General features: G+C 48.8%; 1 protein-coding gene across 2 annotated transcripts in view; it reads left to right on the forward strand.

Annotated features, from left to right (window-relative positions):
• The first annotated feature begins 652 nt into the window (after positions 1 to 652).
• The window catches only part of BICC1 (BicC family RNA binding protein 1), a 681,813-nt gene continuing 655,300 nt past the window's right edge, over positions 653 to 27,165 (forward strand). Inside the window, exon 1 of one of the 2 annotated variants that reach the window (XM_085604750.1) lies at positions 653 to 1,484. In XM_085604750.1, coding sequence (XP_085460876.1) covers positions 1,274 to 1,484 — 211 coding nt within the window. In that variant the 5' untranslated portion in view covers positions 653 to 1,273. The remainder of the gene's footprint in view (positions 1,485 to 27,165) is intronic. The other variant, XM_085604761.1, reaches the window with a different exon arrangement.

Raw genomic sequence — 27,165 nt, forward strand, 5'->3', positions numbered from 1 at the left:
AAATACCAGACATATTACACCTGTCGATTTTATTCAAAAACTCATACTTGTGATAAGTGCCCTAGGAGCATTTACCACACAATGCGCAATGAACAGGGCTTCTCGTAATGTGGGTCTTTGTCCATGTGTTAAATGGTCTGGTCCCCGCAGACCTTGTGTGCTACACGTGAGAATCCCATAAATAAATAATTAAAGGAAATATATATATATATACACCGGGACATATTATAGGCTGCAGGATGGCTCAGTGAGTTGAATGCCTGTGCCGACAATGATATGTAATCCCAGTTTTTACTTCCTTGCGAGATTAGTAAATTAACTACCATATATTCAAAGGTGAGCCGGTTCACGCGCCATGGGAGCTGGACCAGAAAGGTCACGTCAGTGCCAGAGAAGTTCGTGGTTTTCTGGAGGACTAGAGCGCAACCAGTGTGTTTTTTGTGAAAGTTTCATGTCAACCACACTTACTATGGGTGTTGTTTTAGCAGGGGCAGCTCTCATCCAAGAGGCTGCGGCTGTGCTCATAAGAGCAAGGTGACCACATCAGTCAGAGTGCCTGTGACACGAGACAAAATTCGTTCCCCTCCTAACGGCTCGTTCAAATAAAACCTAACATCGCGACCAAGACACACCATATCCCAGAGTGGCGCGTTGAATCCTGCTTTGGGATGTCCTGGGACACAGGCTCCCGTCTCTTCCCTGTTGTACACGTGGATGCTGCTCACAACATGGTCTTCCACAGCATCAAGCTTGGGGTACGGTTGTCAGTCTAGGCTGGAAGAGGTGTGAGGAAGTGGGGGCATCGACCTGTCAGAGAGGTAACGGGACAGACAGTGGGTCTTCCTGGGATCCCCAGCTCCCACCCCTTGCGCCTAGAGGGGCTAACGGGCCGCTAGCTATCCAATCACAGCGCAGAGCTGCGGTTCGGAGAGCGGGCGGGGAAGAGGCGTAGGAGACCGGCGGACAGAGGCAGGGCTTGGGGAGAGGAGGGCTGCGCGGATGCGGGGCCACATAGAGGAGGGAGTGCAGGGGGAGGTGAGAGGTAGGACTGCTGCTGCCAAGGACGCCGAGCTGGAGATGCACAGGCTCTGAGGGCACACGACTCTTCTGGACAGGGGCTGAGTTGAGACTACAGGATCTGCTTTGCTTGGCCGTAGCACCATGCACAGGTTGTGAGAGGAGGGCTGCGGCAGACCGGAGGTGAGAGAGCCTGGGCGCTACAAGAAGCAGAGAGCCAGGTGAGCCCAACAGCAGCAGGACCCCGGACCCTGCCATGGCGGCGCAATGCGACCCCTTCTGCGGGGCAGGCGGGTACCTCCTGCAGCAGCAGCAGTCGGACCCGGGCTCCAACAGCGAGCGCAGCGCCGACTCCCCGCTGCCCGGCTCCGAGGACGACCTGAGCGGCCCGCACAGCCCGCCCGACCCCGAGTGGACCGAGGAGCGCTTCCGAGTGGACCGTAAGAAACTCGAGGCCATGCTGCAAGGTAAGGACCGGCCCGGCGGGGATTGGGAAGTAATGGAAAGTTTTCCCGGCGAAGCGCCGACTGGAGGGAGGGTGACTCAGACGGAGCACGGCCCGCGCCTCACCCCCTCCCGGTCTGTTTACAACCCGGGTTGGGGGCGCCCGTTGTGGGGCTGAAGTGTATGGAGTGTGCCATCCGTTGGACAGCTTGAGAAAGAGGAGTGTGCAGGGCCAGAGAAGGCTCGTCCCGGGAGCCTCCCCTCCTATGAGATCCGTTACATTCCCCATCCCAGGCGGCAGATGTTTGCTGTTAGCGCTTGGAGCCGGGCGCGCAGTGACAGCTTCCCGGTGACAGGGCCAGGCGGAAGCAGGTCTGCAAATGGGACCATCTTTGAGCACAAGCACCGTATACTTACTTTGGGGAAGATAAACATAATACATACAAAGTGATTGTTTACCTTTGCCCACTTCTGTTTCATTAACTGGCTGCACGTGTTAGTCTTGGAGACTGCCCAGAAGTGTGAGAGTTGTATTAAAGGCACCTGGTTTGACCGCTGTGTGTGCTAGTTTAGCCAGTTAATCACGTGCTTCTGTGAAGCGTGTAGGTGTGTTCTAAATTAACCGTTTGAATATTTGCTCATCTGTCTACTTGAACTGTGTTGTCATGAATGCTGCTTGTTATGAAGAAAGGCGTCTTTAAAGGAAGCTTTTTGAGAAAAGTGTACTTTTTATTGGGCTTAAAGATTTTGTAGCCAGCTCATTTGCCCTCAAAAATCGCTTTCTCCGGCCGCACTGTAGTTTGTTCTCTATAGCCAATTTAAATCTTTAGGGACATGGATAGCGGCCTGTACGTAAAACATAACGGTCTCTATCCATGTAAACCATGTTAAAACTCCAGTCTCTGGTGCATTAGTTTGGCCACCAAAGGCGCCGCGGCGGCTGGTCAAAAGTTTGACACGCTACATTAATGCAGTTGCAAAGCTTAGCCATACTGACTAGCCACCATAATGTTCTTCCTTATACTTCCACCGCTTTTACCTGGGGATTAGCATGAACTCGAAAAACGGAAAGTCGTTTGTGTTAAATGTCCCTGTCAGGAGGTGACCGGAAATAGAAGGTGACAGGGCGGCTGGGCGCAGTTCCGGCTTGTGCCGGAGTGCTGCTGGCGTTAAAAGGCACTACGAGCAGCAGCGTCACTACAGCTCCTTTCTGTTCGTAGTGACGCAAAATATTGCCCAATCCGGGCCACTTTTGAAAGGCGCTCCGGCCACCTAGCTCCAGTGGCGTTTGGCTTCTGACTAGCGATGATGCTGCGCTCGGGATGGCCGCCAGTCTGCGGTGAGCATCCGGACTCTCCTCCAGGGTTTCTCTTTCCAGGTTCCCACCGAACCCCTCTGCTGCAGGGACCTGTGCTTTCCACAGACATTCGTTAAGGCTTAGTCAGAGAAACAGAGGTTGAAGGAAAACCTGGGTTGAATTAAATACTTTAAACAGTCGCCGAGATGGAAAACAAGAAGTGCGTGTCATATTGTTCATACTGAGACTCCTTCGAGACTCCCTGTACAGTCTCATTAGAAGTGTTGGATAACTCTCGATAAGTGCCAGTCTGGAAGGGTGCAGCCATCTGGCTGTGGAGTGCCACTACTGTCAAGTTTCAGGTGTACTCGCTCTACTGCGAAGCTCCAGGACTGTTCCATTCAGACTATTGACGGTCTCCTGAAAAGTATGCATAGTGCCTTCAAGTGGAGGTGCCATATGCTGACTGACTCCTTTCTGCAAGTTTTGACCATAAACTTGAAGTCACACCCGTTAAACAGTGTTTTTTAGGTTTCGCTTACGCTGTGCCTGTGAAATCTCTTGTATTTAATATATCTTAAAAGGGTGCTCTTATTAGTTTCCAGTGCCAAATTTCTGTTCATTCGCTTTTGTGTGGAACTTTTTTTGGGTTAAATTCCCCTGGCTGAAGCATTTAGAATACATCTACTAAAGCTGGTCACACTGTTTAAGCCCCATTCACTGTCAAGATAATGATCTCTTCCCACTGAAAAGGCAGACAGCTTCTAACAGTATGCTACAATGCTTGCTTTTTATTACTTAGTTGTGTAAAGCAGATGCTTGAGCCTTAGAACGTTGTGGCATTTCCTAATCATGCCTCAGAACCTTTCTTTGCACTTTGCAGGCATTATCGGATTGATTTTTGTTCACCTTAATCTATTTGGTCATTATGATCACTTTCTAAATGTTGTAATAAACATTGCATGTTAAACATAAAGTTAATATACAAGAGCTAAGCTATATTTACTTCTCAACAAGCAGCCACAAGTGCAGTTACCTTGCAGACGACAGGGTATTGAATTGAATGGTGCACCATGCGTGGTAACCAGGCCCAAAAGTTGCCAGAACTCCTCTAAACACAAACTATTGCTATATTTGACTACTAAACAGGCAGTCACAATTACAGTTATCTTGCAGTTAAAAGGGGCTTGATTTGAATGGTGCAGCAGGTGCAGTGGCACCTTGGCTAAAAGCTCTAGGGGACCCCACTAAACGCAGAATATTGCTAAATTTTACTACTAAACAGTCACAAGTGCAGTTATCTTGCAGGCACTAGAGCCATGATTTCGATGGTGATGCAGTGGCCCTAAAGTTGTCAGACCTCCTCTAAACACTTAATATTGCTATTACAGCAATTAAATCCTTTATTTCCCTCTTTCATTTTTCAACTTTTTGCTATTACTTACCCGCACTGTACCACAGTTAACAGCACAATATATTGGCTTTTTGCACATAAACAAGTCATAACACATTAACAGATTTTCTGTAACTTATATTGTAGAACTACTCAGCAAGCTACAATTTACAACAAAAAACTGCATATTATTTATTACGTAGGTGAAACCTAATGCATTTACCAATGCTTGTGTTGCCAAGCTTTTAGAGAGCAATGATGCTCTCATCAGGGAACATTTTCGTTAGGCAAGTTATAACCACCTGTGTGTACCCCAAGAAAACTGCTATCGATAGTAGTCAGTGATGGAAAATATTGTAGCGATTCTACTGTTTTTTAATTTATACATGCATGCCTGCCTTTGGGAAATTGTTGAAGGGAATGCGAGGGGATACCCCTATGAAAACAGTCAAGATTTTTAGCTGAAACCGTGACATCTGTTTCTCAGGAAGGGTGGCATGTTTGTATGTTTATGAAAAGTTTTGAAATAATTTTGATTATCCAACCAACCCAAGTTTATACTCAGCAAATGTGCTTATTTAGGGCCTAGAGTGCTGTAGAATTGAGGGAAGTGACCAGTTTATTTTTGTAGTACACTCACTCTGCCTTGATGCTTGTTTAAAGATCTATTGCAATGTGGTGCAGTGATCTCGTGAACGACAGTATTTTCTGTGTGCACTGTTAGCGCATTATTCTGAATGCCACACTTCTGGGTGGGAATTCTGTGGTACTACCGCGTGTTTACCCATATCCAAAGGCGTGCAACCATGGAATGTTCAGTTTGTTCCCGAATGGGGAGAGGATGCAGCCTTGCAGCTAGAGCGGTCGACTTCAGACCTGTGGAACCGGGTTCAAGTCTTGGCAACGACGCTCTACATCCTGTGGTTCTGGGCAAATCACTTAATTTCCCTGTGCCTTACAACATTGAATGTGTTCATCTGTAACAAAACTGGTGCTCATGTAAAGCGATCTGATGCTCGATGTCTCTCGGCTAGTTCGCGCTATATAAAACAAAAAAAACAAAAAAAACCCAGAATTAATTCCATTAGGGTTTAACTAACGAAAAAATTGTGAGCAAAACGTCAGTGTGGTATTAATTGCAGAGATAGGCACCCTAATTTGGGGTCCAATCTCACATTCCACTGATAGTTTTTTCAGGTAAGTGTGTTATGTAATACAATCGTTTGCAGGTCAAATATTAGATGTGTGACATGTGAATGAGTTGGTTTTTGAGTTTTCAATATTCATAAATGCACTAAAAAGAAACCATTAACATTGCAATTTGGTCGTGCAGGAATGGTGTGCATAGTTCAAAGAGGGAGATTTCACATTTAAAACTGTAACTAGCCAGAGGGCTAAGTTCATACGCAACCAACAACTGCATTTTTAGCACAAATTGAGTTTATAAAATCCGGATGCACCAGAGGGGTAATTTACCGCCACCATACTAATTGAGATACAGGAATTTATAGTCCATTTTTATGCCAATTATCCTTAGTGCTTAAGGTACTTAAAATAGAAGAAGCATTGTCTGGTGTCAGAAATAAATGTTTTTGTTATACATAGTCCTAATAGGGAAATATTCTTGCTAGATAGTTAAATAGAAGGAATACATCTAAATATGATATATAAGTAAAGTCCTAAGCAATACTCATTGTCTAGGTGGACGTGGGCTCTAAGAACACACCATTAGTTGGAGCATTGCATTGCTTAATTTGGAAAATAATAATAAGTGGCAGGGCCCTCGTCAGGCAGCCACTGCAGCTTGCACCATCCTCTGCCCCTGCCAATGACACTACAAACACAACTACTAACCATCACACTCTTACAAGTGTAACAGTTCAGATGATTCCAGGCCCCCAAAACTATAAGAATGGCTTGCGCAGCAGATAACATTTTCAATGTATACTGAATAAATAGACAACTGTTGTTTTGCTCATCTCTAAATTAGGTAAACATTGCCACCATGTGGCAGACTGTAGTAAGTGCCAGTGCTGACAGTTAAGTGCCGGTGCAGAGCACTGGAAATCACCGCTCAAATTAAGCACTGGAGCAAGGACAAAAGAAGGCTCCTTAAACATTAGGCCGTTGGTGAAATTTCAATTACACCATTGTAATGTCGCTTAATATCATATTACCCTTTTTAAGTGAAATTTCAGAAATCACCCCTCATGGCGTAATCATGTCATGTTCGTGGCAATGTCTTAGCGCTATAGTAGGTGAACAATTTGAACTGGCAGAACGTGTGCTGCTGACGTTTGTGGAGCTTGTTGTTTTAGCTATTTCTTTTAGTGTGAACTGCACCCTCGCCAGTGCTTAGTTAAAAACAAAACAAAAAAATAAGTGTCATGGCTCTCGGCAGGATGCTACTGCAGCTTGCACCACGTATTGTCCCTGCCATGCTGCCAATGATAGTAGCAGCACAACTACTAACCATCACACTTCCGCAAGTGTGACAATTCAGACTATTCCAGGCCTCAAAGCTATAAGAATGGCCGGGCGGCAAGTAATACACATTTTTAATATATATTGAATTAATAATTAACTGTTGTTGGAATTCTCTCTAAATTAGCCAGACAGTGTCACCTTGTGGCAGACAGTCTCAAGTGCTGGTGTTGACAAATAAGTGCCTGTTAAGAGCACCGGAAACCACTGGCTCAAATTTAGCCCTGATCCTCGCATCCAAAATAGACATGAGGAGGCATGCATGTTGTCCTAAAATATAGTGCTAAATACCAGTTTTGCATTTTGTGTAATTCTGAGTAATTTTGGCAGAATTTTAACATTATTATGCCAAAGCAAATTACATGAATTTTTGCACCCCCCCCCCCCCCAAAAAAACGCACATACTCAGTGGGTCTCATGCACGGACTATGTCCATAAGAATAAATCATAATAGTGCCATTCCTTGTGGCTACAGACAGGGCAACAGTGTACACTTTCTAAAACATTAGCATCTTCTTGAATGTGGCATTCACAAGCCGGTAGTGAAAATAGGTAATGGAGCCTGGGCAAATAAAAACATTCAGCTCAACACATTGGCAAAGGCCAACGGGCACGGATTAGTCTGTAGTTCTCTTTATATGTCAAAACAGATGCCCTGTTGGTTCTTTTTCAGGTGATGACATGCCCCCACTCAGCCCATTTCATATATTCGGCTCCATGCTCTCCCTTTTGGTCGTGACTGTCCATTGGTTCATTCTGCACTCTGCATCTGATGAATGACTGTGCTGTGGTACTCTGACAGTCTGCGTGATTTTGCGGACATGGCGTTTATTGTGTGGGCACGAGATACAATAAATCAAGTTTTCTGAGCCGCAAATGGTGTGTGTCTTATGTCGCCACTTGAAATTGGCTTGTTTGAAAGTCTTGGCATTGGGTGTTTGTTGGGCATGCAGCACAGTTGCCACACCTCAAGTGTCTGCTGGTTTGTGGTCATCTCCAGCTTGTCATACCAAAGAAAACACAGGAATCTCTCTGTATTCATGCGGTAGATGGTCACTGAGATCCCTTGCTTTTTGAATGCTCGCCCACTTTCCTGGGTGATTCACGTTTTGTATGGTGTGTTACCATTTTCACTCACATTATATGTGCACCGGTCCCAAACTGTTTTACAATGCAAGTATTTTATTCTGCAGTAAGGATACTCATTTGGTGTGTCTGTGCCTCATTTAGGACTCACCAAAGTGAGGATTTATTACAACTTCATTTTATGGACATAAATGGAACCATGTTAAGTGATTTATCAAATGAGAGTGTGAGGGCGGCCGCCCCTGGCTCCACATGAATAGAGGCGAGGGATAGGCGCTATGTTATGGAATTGAATGAATCAAAAGCGAGACATGTCCTCCATGCCTCTTCTTAAAGGGTGCCTTGAAAGGGGGGGGGGGGGGAGTGGTTAACCAGTCCAGCACTCCCCCCAAGCGCCTATTTGCCTGTGTGGATGAGTCAGCAATATCGACAGTGCCCATGGGCATATGGATTCCCTTCCAGGCCAGAGGCGAGGCCCTCATGCAAATTGGCAAAATGGCGTCCATGCGCATTCTTGTAGCGTTTGCCATCTCAAAGAGAGGTCCTGCATTTTGTGTGTCAGATAGGGCCGCTTATGTGAAAAGAAACCTTAGTCTCTGCTGGACAAATGACCCCATGAGCCATTGCTCCAACACCCTGATTTAGTAGTAAGGTCAATGTTCTTTTTCCCCCCCCCCAATCTTTTTCATTTGAAATGACCAATTTCTACTCGTTAATTATATTGTGCTCCAAGATGGTCATGTTGTCATACTGTTTATCAAAAAAACTTAACGTGCTACCACAGAGGTATAATTTATCAAGTTTGCTTGCATTCAGTACAACAGCAAGATTTCGTGTTGTTGTCGACATTAAGCTGTTGTCAATGTGCTACTTCTGTCACATGCTCTATCACCACCATTGTTTTCTTCTATCCGAATCTTTTTTTTTTTTTTTTGTAGCTCTACAATCTGAGCATCAAGCCTGCCTTAAATTATCATTTTCCATTTACTTTCCACGTTCCTCTCTCCCCGGGATGTATTTCGATCAAACTTCTTTTCTAAAAGCATTCCACCAGCTTCTATCATAAAAGCACCAATTTAGAAACCATCACAACATTGGTAGAGGATAGTCAGCGCTTCCTGTAACTTGATAACCTTGTGCAGTCATCCGGCAGTTTATTCACCTCTGGATCCACACTCCAGGAGAGTCATTTTACTGTCACAAATGTGTCTCTGCACTCGACCTGTGGACTTTATGCATCAGTTCTGTGTTTACTTCCTTTCAGTTGAGCTGTCATTTAATTTTTCGGTAGCCTCCTGCCTGGAAAGCAAGCCAATGTAGCCTCGCCTGGCGATTTCCCCAGATTGTCATTGTTAGACATGTCAGAATCCCAGGTCAAGAACTCAGTTGGACCTTTGATAGGACGAGCAACTTTTTCTAAGTTTTAAAATAAATTAAACGTGTTGAAATGTAAAAAGTGCCCCAAAGGGAAAAATAAAACCTGGCCGCTCCAGCATCAAGCACTAATGAACAGTCTTAAAGACATCATTAATAAACGACACCCTTCTTTAAAAATCTATAATAAATTCCGGAACCTGACTGAGGGACCCTGTAAAAGCTTTAAAAAAAAAAAAAAACCTTGTATACAACATTGCTCTTCAGGTTTTAGATAGGGATATATAATCAGGATGGCGCCTGTATGGCTGGTACACATTTCCTAGGAGAGTCAACAGTTTCAGCACAACATACAGAAAAGGAAGACATTTCTCACACCTTCTTTACCCCATGTCCCCGTCAGGAGCCTTTGAAGGCACATCAGGCACCCCATAGTTTTTTTTTTTTACATTTTTTGGGAAACCCCGTACGTTGATAAACCACTCGTTCTGCCCTCTGACACCTCACACCGGTCGGCCCTAAAAAAACTTGTGTCCTGCGGAATAATGCCCCTTCTCCCATTGCCATCCCAGATCGCCGTACCAGAGGGCCATGGAGTCGGAGGCAGTGCTCTGTTTCTGGGCTAATGCTAGCCAGGCTTCTCTGGAGCATTTGAATTTGAATTGAATTTTGAATTTAAAATTTCTTATAGAGCGCTCATATACCTGCGGTTTCTTGGCGCTATTACTGACAGGATCCTAGTTAAAAAGCTGGGGGGGAGAGGAGCCTAGCGCGCAACCAAGATGGCCGCGTAGGTGCGAGGCTCCCGAGGACCTCCTCGACCTCCTGAATTAATCCTGGCGATATCCTGTCCTTGTTGAGGGGACTGTGTTGGGGAACCGGAGCTGAGGCGCCACCCGTTTTTTGGGCTCGAATCGGACCCCGAACGCCGGTGGGAGCATCGATCGAAGGTTGCGGCCTTCTCCTCGCCGGCCCCCCGGATTGGAGTAGTGGGGCGATCCGGGGACAAAGTGAATAACAGCGGCGAGCGGGGCTGGGCGACTGGCATACCCCGCACTTTCACTTTCGCTTTTGCGCCCTCCTAGCTCTCAGCCGGGTCGGGCTGCGGAGCGGGGTGCGGTGGCCTTGTCCAGGAGCCCGGCTGACCCGCCGGCGGTGGGTTGACCCGCGGTTCGGTGGTCGCCCCTGCCCCCCCCCTGGCACCCGTGACTGGTATAGCGGCCCGTTTGGGGAGCTTGGCACGACTGTGGAAGAGCCAGCATGTCCACCAAACAAGATGGCGACCGGGCGAAGGTGAAGACGACCCGCCGTGGCACGGCGCACCAGGCCAACAGTATGGACCGCTACACGCTTCAGAAGGGTTCTCCGGAGACATCGAGTGCATCCCCGGTGGGCCCGACGGAGGCATCTGCTCATCCAGGGGATCTGACCCTCCGGGACGTCATGGGCGCCATCGCAGAGATGAAGGCCTCGGTGGACCAGCGTTTCGACACCTTAGCGCAAAAAATAGACTCGGTCCTTGTGGATGTGAGCCTTGTGAGGGCAGACTTGTCCAAAACAAACGACCGAGTCGACTCCCTGGCCCATACCACGACGAGCCTCACGACAGACGTGGTGGCCCTCCAGAAGGAGGTGCGCCGGCTTGGCCAGGCGAGCGCCCTGATGGACCGGCGATTGGAGGACTCCGAGGGTCGGGCCCGGAGGAATAATGTCCGTCTTGTGGGGGTCCCGGAGGGACGAGAGGCGGAGGCGGCGGATCTCTTCGTGGAAGATTTGATCCTGACCCATCTCCAGCCCCGGGGGCTGAGTAAGCTTTTTGCGGTGGAGCGTGCTCACCGGGTCCCCGGGGGCAGACCTAAGACTGGTGCCCCGCCGCGGCCGCTCATTGCCCGGATTTTTAATTTTCGGGACAGAGACGCTATCCTCCAGGCCTCCAGGCAACAGGGACCGGTCAAGCTTGACAACATGGAGATACATTTCTACCCTGACTTTACTCCGGCGGTCCAGAAGCAGCGACAGAGCTTTCTTGGGGTTAAACGTCGCCTAAGGGACCTGAACCTCAAGTACTCAATGCTCTTTCCAGCCAAGCTGAGGGTAGAGGTGGATGGTCGCACGCACTTCTTTGACCGGCCCGAGGCGGCTGGGGACTGGCTGGACACTCTGCCTGGAGATCGGGGCCGGGGGGGCGGGGGGGGCGCGGCTGGCGAGGAGGGCCCGCCGGATCAGAATTGAGGGGTGACTGAATAGGCCTTGCTCTGGACGTTGTTCCTTCACCATTTATTGATTGCGTATGTTCCCCTCCTATGGAGGTTGCGTGGGGTCTGTTGGGGGCTTCCCTCCTCCTCTGGGGGACTAGTTAGTATTTAGCTATGGGGCGACAGGCACACTGCACTTTGGGGGGGCTGTCTGGGCTCATGCAGGGGTGCAGGGAGGGGGGAGTTCTGTTGGGACCGGGGGGTGGGGGGGGTGTGTTGTTTGTTAGCACCGCAGGGCAAACCCGCTACTATGTTGTTGTTATTAAGATGCTCGATGGGGGACGACTGATTGATTCGACGTATGATGGGGGGTAGGGATTTGACTGTGTTGTCATGGAATGTTAACGGCCTGGGGGATAGGATTAAGCGTGGTGTGGTCCTGCAGTACTTAAAACGTATTTCACCAGATGTTGTCTTCCTGCAGGAGACGCACCTTATAGGTAACTCCTTTCATGCAATGAATCGGCGGGGATATCGTTTGGTGGCACATTCCGGCTTCACCTCGGGCTCGCGGGGGGTGGGTATTATGATCAAGAACTCGCTCCCGTTGGAGATTGATGAGGTGCGCCATGACGAGAGGGGACGCTACACGGTTTTGGTGGGAAGAATGGAGGGTAGAGTGTTTGTCTTTATATCCGTGTACGTCCCGCCTGGGTTACAAGTCACCACATTCGCGGACCTGGGGCGCCTCCTTCTGGACCTTCCGAGTGGCCTGCTGGTGGTTGGAGGGGACTTTAATGCGGTAGCCTCTGGGTCTATGGATCGCCATCCCCCTAGGGACCTCCCCCGAGCACAGGCGTGGCTGCCCGGCCTTCTGGACACGCTGGGCCGGGTGGATTGCTGGCGATTAAAGCATCCCGAATTGCTACAGTACACCTTCCACTCGGGTGCCCATGGTAGCCTCTCGCGGCTTGATTACATCCTTGTCCCGGCGGCCCATGCAGGGAGGGTGGGGGAGGTGCGCCATCTAGCACGGGGTATCTCGGACCACTCCCCATTGTTGTTGCATTTCGATGTCTTCCCGAGGGGGGATGGCAGGGTGGCCCCAATCAATGCATGGTATTTGCGTGACCCCACCATTCGTGCCGACTTGATCAAATCCTTACAACGATATTTCGACGAGAATGTGGGGTCGGTCTCTTCCGCCATCTCCCTTTGGGAGGCTTTCAAGGTAGTCCTTAGAGGGGAGGCCCTCTCCTTTATCTCCCATGCCCGGCGGCTCGAGCGGGAGGAGGTGACCCGGGTAGAGGCCGAGATTGCAGAACTGGAGGGTGACCTGGGGAGCGGGGTAACAGACGCCAAGTTGCATGTCCTACACCTAAAGCAGGCGGCCTATCGGGCCCTCGTCACGGAGGCGGCCAGGGGCCTCAGTAGAGAGCAGCAGGGGCGATTGTATGATGTGGGTGATAAGGCTGGCAAATTGATTGCGTGGTTGGATAAGAGGGAGAGAGCGAGCCGCGTGGTGCCTGTGATTGAGAGTATTGATGGTGCGTGTGTCACCGAGCCGGAAGCCATTGTCTCCTGCTTCGCGGATTATTTCCGCGAAGTCTACTCCCCGGTTTCCCCCTGCTCGGAGGAAGATTCCCATGCCCTGCTTCGGGACATCGCACTGCCCTCCCTAACGGTGGAGGACAGGGATTCGCTTGACGCCCCTCCCACCTCGGACGAAATTGCCTTGGCTATTCGCTCGGTTGCATCCGGCAAGGCCATGGGCCCCAATGGTATTCCCATCGAGCTCTACAAGCTACGCCCGGATGTGTTGGCGCCCCACCTGCGCGCGATGTTCCTGGCGGCCCACTCGCAGGGTTCCCTTCCGCCGGACCAGCGCCTGGCCACAATTGTGGTGATCCACAAGGAGGGGAAGCCCCGTGAACGGGTCACATCCTATAGGCCGATTTCGCTTTTGAACGCGGAGCCCAAAATCCTTGCCAAGGTGTTGGCCAACCGGTTGGTTGGCGTGGTGGGCGACCTGGTCCACCAAGACCAATCTGGCTTTATACCGCACCGCAACACGGCGCTCAATCTGCGGCGCTTGCACGGGGTGCTCGCGCGTGTCCCATTTGTGCGGGAGCCGGCCATCTTGGCATCCTTGGACGCCACCATGGCGTTTGATACGCTTGAATGGCCATACATCTGGGCGATGCTGGCGCAATTCGGGTTCGGCCCGGGTTTCATTAGCTGGGTCAAATTGCTATATTCGGGCCCATTGGCGCAGGTGGTAGTGAATGGGCGAGTCTCGGCCCCATTCGCGCTGGGGAGGGGTACGCGACAGGGTTGCCCCCTGTCGCCTCTCCTGTTTGCCCTGGCCCTGGAGCCCCTGGCGGAGTGGCTACGGTGGCACCCTTCTATCCGTGGTCTCCGCTGGACCCCCGAGCATGAGGACCGTGTGTCCCTCTACGCTGACGACATCCTTCTGTATCTCGCCTCCCCGCGTAAATCACTGATCGTCCTGGTTGATGTTTTGCGCTCATTCGGTCGCAACTCGGGCCTGGTCATCAACTGGGCGAAATCCTGTGTCTATGTGCTCTCTGGGGAGGCTCCGGCCCTACCACGGGACTGTCCGATCCAGATTGCCCCCCACGGTTTTCGGTACCTGGGTATCTACATCACACTTGACCCGGAGGCCCGCTATGAGCGGAATTTGCTGCCCCCCCTCCGGCGCTTGAGGGAGGACGTGGTGCGCTGGCGGCGTCTGCCGCTCTCGCCGCTCGGCCGAGCGGCTTTGTTCAAAATGATGTCCCTGCCGCGATTCCTCTACGCCCTCCAGAATACTATGGACTTGGTCCCGGCACGCTATTTCCGTGAGGTGGAGGGCCTCCAGCGGCGGCTGTTCTGGGACGGGAGGCCGCGCATTGCTCTGGCTAAATTGACGCTCCCGTGGTACGATGGGGGGGTCGCCCTCCCGGACATTAAACGGTATTACTGGGCCTCCCAACTAGCTGCAATTAATCATGGCCTTTATGGGCCCGCCTTGAACCCGGCATTTGAGATGGATAAAATGCTCCTACCCGGTGGCGATTACAATCGCGCGCTCTACTCTGGCGCGCCCGACTCCCGTTTGACGGGACCGACGCGTGTTATGGTGCGTGTCTGGCACGCGGCTAATGCAGCTATGGGGTGGAAGAACCGTTTGACCCGGGCGTCACCGCTGTATGCGTCTGAGAGGTTGGGCTCCCTATGGACGTCGAAGGGCTTCGAGAAGTGGGACACGATCGGAATCAGCACGGTGGGAGATCTCTGGACGAGGGGGGGATTCAAAACTTTTGAGACGCTGCAGGCGGAGTTTCAGCTGCAGGGCAGTGAGTACTTTCGGTACCTACAAGTCCGCCATGCGCTGGGCTCCGTCTTCCCGGACGTCGCATCCATTCCGGAGTCTTCCCCCCTGGAGGACAGAGTGCTGGACGGCCATGTACCGGACAGCACGATCTCCCTCATATATAAAAAACTGATCAACGACAGATCGTGCCTGCTGACTAGTCTCCGCGAGGCCTGGGTTGCCGACGGGCTGGAGCTGGACGGCGAGGATTGGATTTCCGCGGTGGCCTCCCCGAAAGAGGTGGCCATCCCGGCTCGCCTTCGTTTCGTCCAGCTCAAGATCCTTCACCGGGTTTACGTGACGGGGCCAAGGCTTCTGCGTATGGGTTTTGCTGGTGACGGACTGTGTAAGCGTGGCTGTGGTGCGCTGGCGACTTTCATGCACATACTGTGGGAGTGCCCGAAGGTGGAGCGATTCTGGCGTGGTGTGCATGAGGTCCTGCGTGTGGTTACGCGTGTCGCGCTGCTGCCTGAAGCGAGGAGATGCTTGCTGAATGTATGGGAACCGAATGACTATTCGGTCCCGCAGACGCGGTGGGTGACTCTGGGATACATGATAGCTAAGCGTGACATTGCTCAATTGTGGGGATCCCAGAGGCCCCCTGCGGTATCGGCCTGGAAAGAGCATATGGATTGGTGTATGTTTCGTGAAAAGGTGGTGTATGTGGCGAGGGGTAAGCCTGGGGCGTGGGTGAAACTCTGGGGCCCCTGGAACGCCTACCGCGGGGGTATTTGTGAGCCACCACTGCTACCGGCTGCCTCACCTGTTCCGTCTCCCTAGACGGCCCCCCTCCCTCGGCCGCGGGCGCGCGGTCCCCCCAGTCCCTGACCTACTCCCATTCCCCTCCTCAGAGTTCTGCTGCTGGTTTGGATCCCCCACTTATGGAGCACGTGCTGTCACTTTGGATCGCGGGTTGCCTTGCGGGTGTGGTTTTTTGGTGTTGTTTTGTTTCAAGAAAAGGGAACCGTACTATGGGCTTGGAGCTGTGTGGCCTGCACCACTGATTACTCCTGTTTCACTGCTCTGCACTGCCGAGAGACTTTTACTGTATGTATGCAATATGCTTTTGTCATTCTAGCGGCCGGCCGGGTGGTTGTAGGCCCATACCTGTAACTTTTACAACCTGCAATAAACGGTTTCAAAAAAAAAAAAAAGCTGGGGGAACAAGAGAGTTGTTATTCGAAAGATTTCGTGAATAGGTAGGTCTTAAGTTGTTTACGGAATTGTGGGTAAAGAGAGATGGTGCGGAGTTCAAGGGGAAGAGAGTTCCAGAGGGTAGGGGCGAGGGTGGCAAATTTAGAGCCTCCCCACTTCTTTCTCCGATAGCGTGGGATGGTGAGGAGGGACTGGGAGGACGAACGAAGTTCCCTGGTGGGGATATAGGAGACAATCTCGGAGGAGATGAATTCAGGTGCGAGTCCGTGTCGGGCCCGGAAGGTGATGGAAGCAAGCTTGAATTCAATTCTGGCTCGCACAGGGAGCCAGTGAAGTGATTTCAGGAGCGGGGTAGAGTGGTGGAATTTGGGGAGTTTAAAAACCAGGCGGGCCGCCTGGTTTTGGATCTGTTGCAGGCGACGCAGACTGTAGGCGGGGAAGCCGGCATACAGGGCGTTGCCGTAGTCCAGGCGGGATACCACCATGGCCAGGATGATGAGCTTTAGAGCAGAAAAGGTGAAGAAACGGGACACCCTACGTATAGTGCGCAGTGAAAGAAAGGAAGAAGATACCACAGAGCTAACCTGGGAGTGAAGGGTGAGTTGAGAATTAAGTTTTATGCCAAGTGTTTTAACTGAGGAAGCGGGGGTAGGAGGAGGGCCAAGAGAAGGGGGCCAGAAAAGAGGGGACCAGGGGCTGGATGAACCACCCGTCAACACCAACTCGGTTTTGTCAGGGTTGAGTTTAAGGTGGTTGTGGTTCATCCAGTCCCTGATGTGAAGCATGACAGATTGAAAGTTTAGAATAGAGGAAGGAGAAGACAGATTGAAGACAAGCTGGAGGTCGTCCGCATAGTTAAATACGCCGACCTCCATCTGTTGAAGAGAGAAGATTAGGGGAGCAATGTACAGGTTAAACAGGAGGGGAGAAAGGGAGGAACCTTGGGGAACCCCGCACTGAACTTTCCGGACGTCCGCCGTGAAGTCACCCAGTCGAACAGCCTGGGTGCGGTCGCTCAGGAAGGAGGACAACCAGACCAGGGCGGTCCCCCCGATCCCCGCCGCTCCGATACGGGAGAGGAGGATGGTATGATCCACCGTATCGAAGGCGGCTGAGAGATCGAGGAGCACAAGGGCCTGGCGCTGATTGGTGTCCATGCCCTCCCTGAGGGTGTCCAGGACCGACAGGACAACGGACTCCGTAGAGTGTGCGGGGCGGAAACCGGCTTGACGGGGGGCAAGAGCACCATAATTCTCCACAAAGGAGCTCAGAGCGCAGGTGACGTGGCGCTCGAGCACCTTGGCCAAGAATGGTAGGAGGGAGATAGGACGGAAATTGGCGGGGACAGAGGGATCTGCCCCGGGTTTTTTTAAAATAGGCACAATTACCGCAGATTTCAAGGGTTTAGGGACGATGCCTTGGGCGAGAGAGCTGTTAAGAAGATGAAGGGGAGGGTCAGGACAGGAAACAAAAATATGGCGGAGAATGTGAGCGGGACAAGGGTCAAGAGGAGAGCCGGATTTGACCAGGGGAACCAAGGTGATCAGGCTCTCCCGAGTGATGGGGGGAAGTGAGGAAAGCTCGCCCTTAGGGGGGGGGGCATTGGGGGTCGACAAAAGAGGAGGAGGGTGGCGGGATGTTAGCCTTGATGGTGATGATTTTGTGAATGAAATAGTTGTTGAGGGAAGAACAGAGTGCTTCGGAGGGGGCCGGCTTAAGAGTAGTTCTGTCCGAGAACGCTAGGTTGTGGACGATGGTGAATATCTCCTTGGACTGATTTTCCGCGGCTAAGATTTTGGAGGAGAAGTAAGATGTTTTTGCCTCCAAGATGTCTTTTTTATACTGGCTCAGGATGTTAGTATAGACCAGTTTCAGGGTGGGGCAGTAATTCCTTCTCCATGCCCGCTCCGCGCGGCGAACTGTTAATTTGGTGGTCTTAAGCTCTTCGGTGAACCACCGATTGGCGTCCTTGTCGCGTTTGGAGGTAATGCGCTTGAGCGGGGCAAAAGCGTCGCGTCCATTGGAGAGCCACTGATCTATGGCATCGACCTGGGAAAGAGTGGGAATACCCTGTAAGGGGGGGAGGGACGAGGTGAGGAGGGAGGAGAGATTCTCCAGGTTAACACGACCCCATGAACGGACCCAGGTGTTTTTAGGCCGGGGGGGGTTAGCTGGAGGGTGGATAGGAATAAGGAATGAGATTAGGTGGTGGTCCGACCAGGAGCAAGGGGTAATAGAGAGTGAATCCACAGGGCAGTTCAGGGACCAGATCTGATCGAGTATATGACCTTTGATGTGAGTGGGGGAGGAGACGTGGGGAATGAAGTTGAGGGAGTGAAGGGTTTCGGAGAATTCCTTGGAGGATGGGCAAGATGAGCAGAATGGAAGAGTTGTTGATTGTGATGGTGGCCAAGACCTCCAAAACATCTGGAAGAAACTGTGAGGGGGACAGAGGGGGACGGTAGGTGAGGAAGCAGGTCAGGGGGGGAGAGGTGGAAACTGTGCGGATCACCAGGAATTCAGTTGTCGCGATGTTGGGTAAAGATAACATTTGAAAGGGAAGATTGGTGCGTGCGATGACCGCCACGCCACCCCCGGCCCTGCCGGAAGGGCGATCCGCCCTGAGGGCATAGTAGGTGGCCGGTAGGGTGGATAGTAGGGCAGGGAGGGAGTCATCGCAGAACCATGTCTCAGTCAAAAAGAGAAGGTCGGGAGCATGGAGATCCAGTAAAACTGAGAGTTCATGTGCATGGGCAACAGCAGACCGGGTGTTGAGATAAAAGGCTGTGAAGGCATTGGGGGTTGATGGGGGGGCGGTGCTACAAGACCCGGAAGGGGTGTCAACTGTAGGGGAAGGACAGAGAAAGGAAGAAGCAGAGGAAAGACCCAGGGAGGAGATGCGAGAGCAGATAGAGTCCGAAATGGACCAGGGGCCCTGGTAGCAGCGAAGTTGGTCGGGGGAATAGATGATACGCGGGGCAGAGTGACGAGCCCCTAGCCCCGGCCGGTCGCGGACGAGCGCAGACGAGCTTGCCTTAAGCGCGCCTTCGGCGCGCAATCGTCACGCCCGCTGCGCTCGTCCGCTGCGCTTCCTGCCAAGGCACATGATTTATGGAGAAGAATCAGGGAATCGGAGGGGGCGTGGCCAACCGAGGGGGCGTGTCTGGAGGCGCGCCTCACCCTCGTGAATGGCGGCAAGAAGAAGGGGTCGTTGCAGCGTGGAGCGCTGTTTAGAGGATGTCAGCACAGGTAGGTAGAGAGCAAAGTTGTAAAAACACAGTATAACATTCAAATAGTTAAAATGATAGCAGAGTCTAGCTCCCGGCTTTCCGCCTCAGGAGTCCGTTGTCAGTGCAGCGCCCAGCGTTTGGCGCGCACTATTTATAACGTGGCGGGGGGGCGTGGCCAACCGAGGGGGCGTGTCGGAGGCGCGCCTCGCCCTCGTGAATGGCGGCAAGAAGAAGGGGTCGTTGCAGCGTGGAGCGCTGTTTAGAGGATGTCAGCACAGGTAGGTAGAGAGCAAAGTTGTAAAAACACAGTATAACATTCAAATAGTTAAAATGATAGCAGAGTCTAGCTCCCGGCTTTCCGCCTCAGGAGTCCGTTGTCAGTGCCAAATTGATCGAGCATCACTCGATCAATTTGTTTAAGGCCAGTAAATTAACTGTTCATCAGGTTTTAAGTACAGCTGTGACCGGTGTTCATATTTGATCTAAAATAAAATGTCTATTTTGGAGATTCCTCCTTTGTCATTGCGCTGATATAGTCTGGCAGCCGGGCATGCTGATGGGTGTCTTGGTGTCAGAAAAACTCTAAGGGCCAGTGTTGGGCTCCAACGTTGACCCATTTTGCTCCCGCAAGAAGCTTGAGCCTGTCAGCCACTACTACATTCTACCTAAATTGTAAATTAACTGGTCTCTTTGTTTTTGTTGTTGTTTTTTTTGATTTTTTAAACAATTGTATGTAAGAATATGCTTACGTTGTGGAAATGTAGTGACAAAATATGCTGCAAATGTACTTCAACACTGCATTTGCTGTCGATAAATGGACATGTTCTCCTGCTGGGGACCAAGGAGTTACAGCTATGTAAGTTCTTCTTAACTGGTCCCTTGCTACCTTTATAATTAGGGCACCCAGTCTTATGGTCATCTGTATTTTATTTTTTTATCAATACTTATTTAGTGAAAGACGAAAGCTGCAGCTAATATTTTCCCATTTATTTAACCAATAAATGTACGCTCATGTTTGTATGCCTCATGGGTTTTACAGCTCTAAATGGCCAGAGATAATACTTCAATGCGCTCTTTTAAAAACATTTAGCATTGTAGATCTGCAGTTGTTTGAGCTTTGTTAGGAAGCCTCACTTTAAATTCCCCGCTTCACTACCAGGCCCTCAGGTGTGCAGATTGACATCATTGACCGCATCAATCATCGCTTAAAAGTAGACATATTAACTTTTTTTCACCTATTATAGCATATATACACAGACTGGGAAATGGGTGGTTTTCTCAAATTAATGAGCTATAACAATCATTAGAAACTGAAAACTTGGAGCCATATTTATTATGCCTGCACCCAGCACATTTCTTATTTGTCCAATTACTTTGCTTTCATCCTCATCTGCCATATATATATCCAAGTTCCCAGTCTTTCCTATGGTTCTTTTAGTTTGCTGCATTTTTTTCTTCTTGTTGGACTGGTTTGCTTTTAATGCCACTTAGTTTTCGGCCCAAAGACAGGCTGGGTTGTGGCCCCCACCCCCTTTCCTTGCTGGATCTGTAACTACCCTAATTTAAGAAAGGTGTTTTTTTTTCTTCTAATGTCATCGTATGAGTTCGATTGTGCAGTGACTGAGAATTGAAGATATGGGAAAATTTTGCACGCATTTGAGTATGCCCAATTAATCTAATAGTTCTAATCTTTTGGAATGCTCTAATCACACTGTTAGTCATTGTTTTCAACACCTAAGGCAGCTATGCCGAGTATCACTTTACATCCTGCACTGTTACACAGTACTACCTATACATTCCCGCTAAAGATGAACGTTGTTCGTTATCAGCGGTACATTCAATTTCAATTGTCATTGAGCGTTGCAGTAAAGAACATAGTTAGATGGTTTCCATGCTAACTTTGTTACTCAGGTGGAAGTGAGGTCTTTCTGAATGAGCCGTCTCTCACTTGTTGGAGGAGCCTCCTGCTTTCTGCTGTAGTTGCATGTCTCATGGTAAGGTGTGGAAAGGACACATGTCCTAGCCCCACATGGCAGTGGCTTCAGTTTTGCTAGTTTGCCTTTAGGATGTTACACACTCAGACACAAATCTGTGGGGTAATGGAAGCCACTCCCCAGTTTATAGATTGGGTTCACAAGGGAGGTGGCTTTCACCCCACCACCTCGCTGCTGACCGGAGAACACTGGCCGCCTTGAACCCTCCTTATCTTGGTACATGTAGGTACATATAGAGTCTAGAATGCCGCCCTCTCTGTAAAATTGGCATTGCGGCTTGAAGAGGAAGAAGTGTATAGGACAACACTCAGTTTTGCCAACACAGGAAGGAATGGTGTCTTTTCCCCTCCCCCTTACCCTTGGGTGCCCTGCAGGGCTGCTGTGTGGTGTGATAAATCCATTCTCTGGAGGTCTTGCCACCAGGTCTCTCTCTGCATCAGGGTTTCTAAAGATCCACCTCTTAAAATATGGGAGAGCCCTGCTTTTGGACAGGTAGCTCGCAGTAGCAGAGGATGCTTGTCAGGAGATTCCTACTGACCCTTGTTTTTTTTAGTTATTGATCCCATGTGTCTCAAATATAAATCAATACTTTACTAGTTTGTAAGAATTTTAAGGGAAATGGCAAATTGCTTAGCTGGAGTGAGCGTGTATTGAGTGATTGGGAAAATCAACAGATCCAAGATGAGAATGGGCCGCCTCATATCCATTACAATATTATGGCATTAAATTATCACCAGTGCATTTTTTCTGCTCATAGACTTCTGTATCCTATCAAGGGACATACCACAGTTAGAACTTGCTCCTATCATGGAAAACGTGTGGGATCCTCCTTATGACTTTTCTACTAAATTTAAGATCTGGGCGTAGAAGAGTTGTCTTAAGCAATGCTTGCTGTAGCAAGGCAAGTTGGACCGAAGTGCATTCACTTGGATGCTAATAACGTCAGTGGGAAAATCCCTCAAGAACATAGCCAAACTGTTTAGAGAACCCGTTCTGGCACGGAAAGTTGGGCAAGACCCGTGCAGGCGCTTGTGCATCAAACACAATCTCTTGCGCTTTATACACTCCAGACCCAAAGGCGAGTTCAGGGCTGTCATCTCAAAATCTATTGGTTTATCATTGAATGCACTCTAACTGACCTATTTTGGGTGAAGTTGGAATCTAAGCACCCCTTTTTTAGACAGGCCCAGGTGGAAACCGAAACATGAACATTCATGATGGCCACTTTGTGCTAAAGAGTATAGTAATGAGTTCACGTTAATCCGTATAGCCCAGCACAGTAACAATCTGCTGGTTTCTTTTTGAGGAAAACCTCTAATCTTTTAAATTTGTACCAAATATTTTCTACGTATTCCCATAAATGGGGAGGAAGAAGGAGTGCATTTTAGTTTCTATTGATGTTTTATCACGCTTACATTGATTGTCTTCTTTAGAGACTATGTCTAATGGCCGTGTTAAAAGTAATCAATTACAATTAAAAAAAGTAAATGAACAATTTGAATGATGGTTCTCTCATAATTACGATGATATCTTGACCCAGACATAATAAAAGGCTCGCTTTCGAGAGTTCACTATAAGAATTTTGCATTTCCTGTTTCATTTATTGGGTGGTGAAAATACTTGTTCTTTAATAGGTGTTTGGAAGGCGGGCCAATGAACCAATGAAACAATATTTGACTAGTGCAATTTAACTTGGACTTCTGGAAGTCAAACTCGCCCCATAATGCTTCCATGAAAGCCCTGAAGTAAAGCAATCTTAGGAAAGCTACACTGGGTACCCGAAAAGGATGCCAGGCTGAAACATGTCTGGCACTGGCAAAGAAGCAGGGGCCTGAAACAAACATCTGTCACTGGGCAGATAATAACAATCTCCATTGAAAGTATTTTCAGATGATTTTTATTAATGGTTGGGGCTAATTTATGCAGGTTTAATTCTGTCTCTTCATTGTTTTCCGAGACTATTTCCTCTAAGTTAAATAATCAAACCAGGGCACTTTACTATTTCACAACTAACAGTTCTCTTAGCTCATTTATTTGGTCAGGTTGGTCAAAATGGACTCTTATGTGCATGCAGGTTTAAACGTTTTAGTCAGGGATAACTTGTATTGAAACACCGTCTGTACTCCGTATCATTTAATATAATACATAAAAAGCAATTTGTCTTAAGCTTGAAACATTGGTGTAGACAATAATTCTATTGTATTTTTTGATTAAAGCAACTTTGGCTGCTTCTTATCTGATTTAGATTCCTGTGTGTTCACTTTCTTGCCTTTACCGACCTCTGTCAGTTAATGGTTGACTGAATGTTATTGAGATAGGGTGACATTGAGTAAGATGCCTCAGAACATTATTTAAAAGATTCATTGTCAATTGAAAATATTTGTAATACCCTCATCACTCTGGAGGTGGAGCAATCAATGCAGGACACACTTGAAATATTCTAGGTAAATATAATCTAAGTTTACATTAAACACTTCAACAGTGCAGACTACTTGATTGTCTCATCACATAAACTTTTCCACACTAGGCAGCCACATACAGGTTTGTGACATTGGTCGAATGAGCAAGAGTGTCTCCTTGGTTGGTCGCATCCACATCTGTCAATCCCATTGCAACTGCATTCCAAGTTTTATTAAAGCTTCAGTCTGTTAATGGCAATGAAGAAGAGTGGATGTGATGAACTGAAACAGGCAAGGAAAGCTCTTGCGAATTACCTGAAATATACCAAAAACAATTCCACTTTTTCTACTATCGGAATCTCTTCCAGGAATCTAGCTGCGTCCCCGCAGGACATCCTGGATGAGTTCAAAACCTTTTAGGTTGACCAATATAACCCCAGAAATATGGTCCTCCCTAATCTATGCCATGAATCTCTCTCCTCTTGCACCCTCCTTAAAGTATCACAGGAGGACCGGATTTTTCTTAATGCTCCGATTGATAAAAAGGAGATACTAAAGGCCATTAGAAACATGGGAACGTTGGCAGCTCCATTGAAAACAATGGAGCGCTCCGGGCTAATACTGGCCGGTATAAGCCCGGAGCACCAACATTCCAATGTGTCTTTGTTCACAGCTCTGGCTGTGAACAAAGACTTCAGGGAGCCTGAGGGGGATTTCAATCCCCTCGCGCTCCCTGAAGGGCTTTGTTTTGTTAGAACATTCTGCCCTCTAGTGGCAGAATGTTCTAATAGCCTTATAGCCCTTCGTAGCAGGGCTATACCGCTGTTAATGGCCCGCTGCTGTTGTTAAAGTCCCTCGCCTTCGGCTCGGGCCTTTAACGCTGCAGCGGGCCATTAACAGCCGGTATAGCCCGCTACGGCGGGCTATAAGGCTATATTAATTCCATCAAAGCTGAGAAAGCACCGGGACCGGACGGTTACACCGCCAAATTCTGCAACATTTTCATGGACTCAATAGCTTTTGCCCAGTATGCATACTCTGGCTGTGTATCTGGCTCAGTGACAGAGGCCATAATTGAAGCCATCCCAAAAGAGGGGAAGGATAATTTGGACGTCAGGAATTATCAGCCCATTTCCTTTATCAATATAGACTGCAAAATATATACAAAGATCCTGGTATTAAGATTGGAAAAGGTCATAATAAAACTCATTGCGCTCTCCCAGACTGGCTTCCGGGTAGGCAGGTTAGCGGCTGACAATATTAGACTATTCTGCCACGCCCTTGACAGGGCGAACAGCGTTGATTCTCCCGGAGCAGCATTAGCTCTGGACATGGAAAAAACCTTAGACAAGGTTTCTTGGACCTTCCTGCAGTCAGCCCTGTATCAATGCCAATAGGGTTAGAACTTCATTCGCATGATAATTGCATTCTATTCAAATCCGGTGCCGAATGTTAGGGTTAACGACCATCTATGTACTTGCTTCCTGTTAGGCCAAGGTACATGGCAGGGCTGCCCACTGCCTCTACTTCTATTTTTATTAGTCATTGAACCACTTCTTTCTTCACTCAGTTGTCACAGAAACATTAAGGGTGTACAATTTCAATCTGGCAAACGCCTGGTTGCAGCCTATGCAGATGATGTGCTGATATTCATGGGAGATGCAGATCATTCCATCCCCCACATAATGCTCGACATAGAAAGATTCTCTCAGGTTTCTGGCTACTCATTAAACAGGACTAAGAATGAAGTCTTTTGGTTAAATGTCGACTGCACTGCTTGAATTCTAGGCAACTCCAGACTGAAATGGGAACCCAAAGCCCTTAAATACCTTGGCATATGGTTTGGTAAAGACCTACACACCTCCCTATCAATGAATGGTCCCATAAATACATTACCCAGTGGGGGAACACAGAAACCATCAAAATGATGATATCCTCATAGATTAACTTTCTCACTAGTATGGTCCCAATTTCTCTCTCTGCCTCCTTTACAGAAATGGGTACGCTAATATCAAACTTTTTGTGGAAAGGCAGAGAGCCTGAATCTCTGATGACCTCTTGAAATTGAATAAGAAGAGGGGAGGCATTTACCTCCCAGACTTCCTGATATATCAGCATTCCTTTTTGGCATCCCAAGGCTCCTTGTGGTTCAAGGACCTAGACAACCTCTCTCCCCGTGCCTATAAATTGAAACGCGACTAACCCACCCCATATCTCTATTCTTGGTATAATCCATCCGATGTATCAACCTATTTCACCTACACCACTCAACCTATATTGTTGGATACAATTGCAGCTTTTTTGCAAGTAGATTAACTGCTGAGCAAACACATGTAGGGCTCAATCCTAGCTTCTCGGTCGCGCAATCAAGATTAACGTAAGAGGGGAAAAGGTTGTTTCGGGACCTGGGAGCCCACAAAGGTATAATAAATATGGAGCGAATCTAAAATAGTGGGTGCTGATCATTTCTTGTTTCTAAAGGTATAAATACAATTGGTGACCTGGGCACATTATTTAAACTCTATTCCATTCTCTGCATTGCGGCCAACTATGACCTTCCTGACATAGAATTCTATAATTTCTTGCAAATAAAGAGCATTGTACGCAAACTGCTTTGCCCTCTCCCCCGATATCTCCAACCTACTGGGCAACTTCAGGACGTTAGGACACTCTGCTTCACATCTATGTAAACTATTAGAACCATCCCCAAGACTTCCCTATCTAAAAGTATAATAAAGAATTGGCAACCTCTCGTTCAACCCTCTCAGGTGTCCCGCTTCAAGGACTCTGTGTGGAGTAGAATTTGGCAGTCTCCTTATATGGCATAGATCACTCCTGCACAGGCCCAATACACATTCTGTTCTATACACAAAACCTACTGAACCCCTATCAGGCTTCACAAACTAGGCTTCAATGCTTCAGACATTTGTTGACGATGTGGGGAGGGGACGCGATCCCTTGAACTTACGTTTCTCATATGCAGTCCAACTCATCCCTTTTGGACCAGACTACAACACACGGTAGAAGATATCTTCAAGATACTATTTAAGATTGACTTCCTCATGATCACCTTAGGACTAATGGCCAACCCGCTCCCCTCCCTACTGCCTGAAAAGGACCTACTATTGTTGGACCTGATGCTTTCACTAGGTGCAAAGACGATTCTATCTGAGTGGAAATCCACATCCGAAACCCCATTCAATATGCTATGCTCCACCAGAAGTGCTGACAACTTGATGTATAAAAACACTGCACAACATGTCTAGCGCTATGACATGTATAGGATTCTTTTGATGAGTATCTACAGACATCCAAGCCACCCTAATGGGCTTCCCACCATACAGTGCTTACAAAGAGATTGGTTCTCTGGTGGGTTATATCACCTTTATCTTGCATTCTGCCATTGGACCTGCCGACCCCCTTTAAACCGGACTAGCTTTTTTCGCCTTCCCTCTTCCCCCTTTCCCTAGTATTCTTTCCTCACCCCTTGTTTTTGCACCCTGCGCTACTCTCCTCATTCTTGTCCCTATTTACTACTCAGTGGACATCGGTATAGAGATTGGTTCTCCTATCTTTCGAAGGAAAACCCCTCAGTGTTGTTGCATATCATGGTCGCTATTACACTCCCTCATACGATTGTATACTCCCCTTCTAGATACGTTACTCGACATGGACATGGATCTTATTTTCTTCTGAATGTCACATCTGTCTCATTCCTCGA

Source organism: Triturus cristatus, chromosome 1_2, assembly GCF_964204655.1.
Source record: "Triturus cristatus chromosome 1_2, aTriCri1.1, whole genome shotgun sequence".
NCBI lineage: Eukaryota > Metazoa > Chordata > Amphibia > Caudata > Salamandridae > Triturus > Triturus cristatus.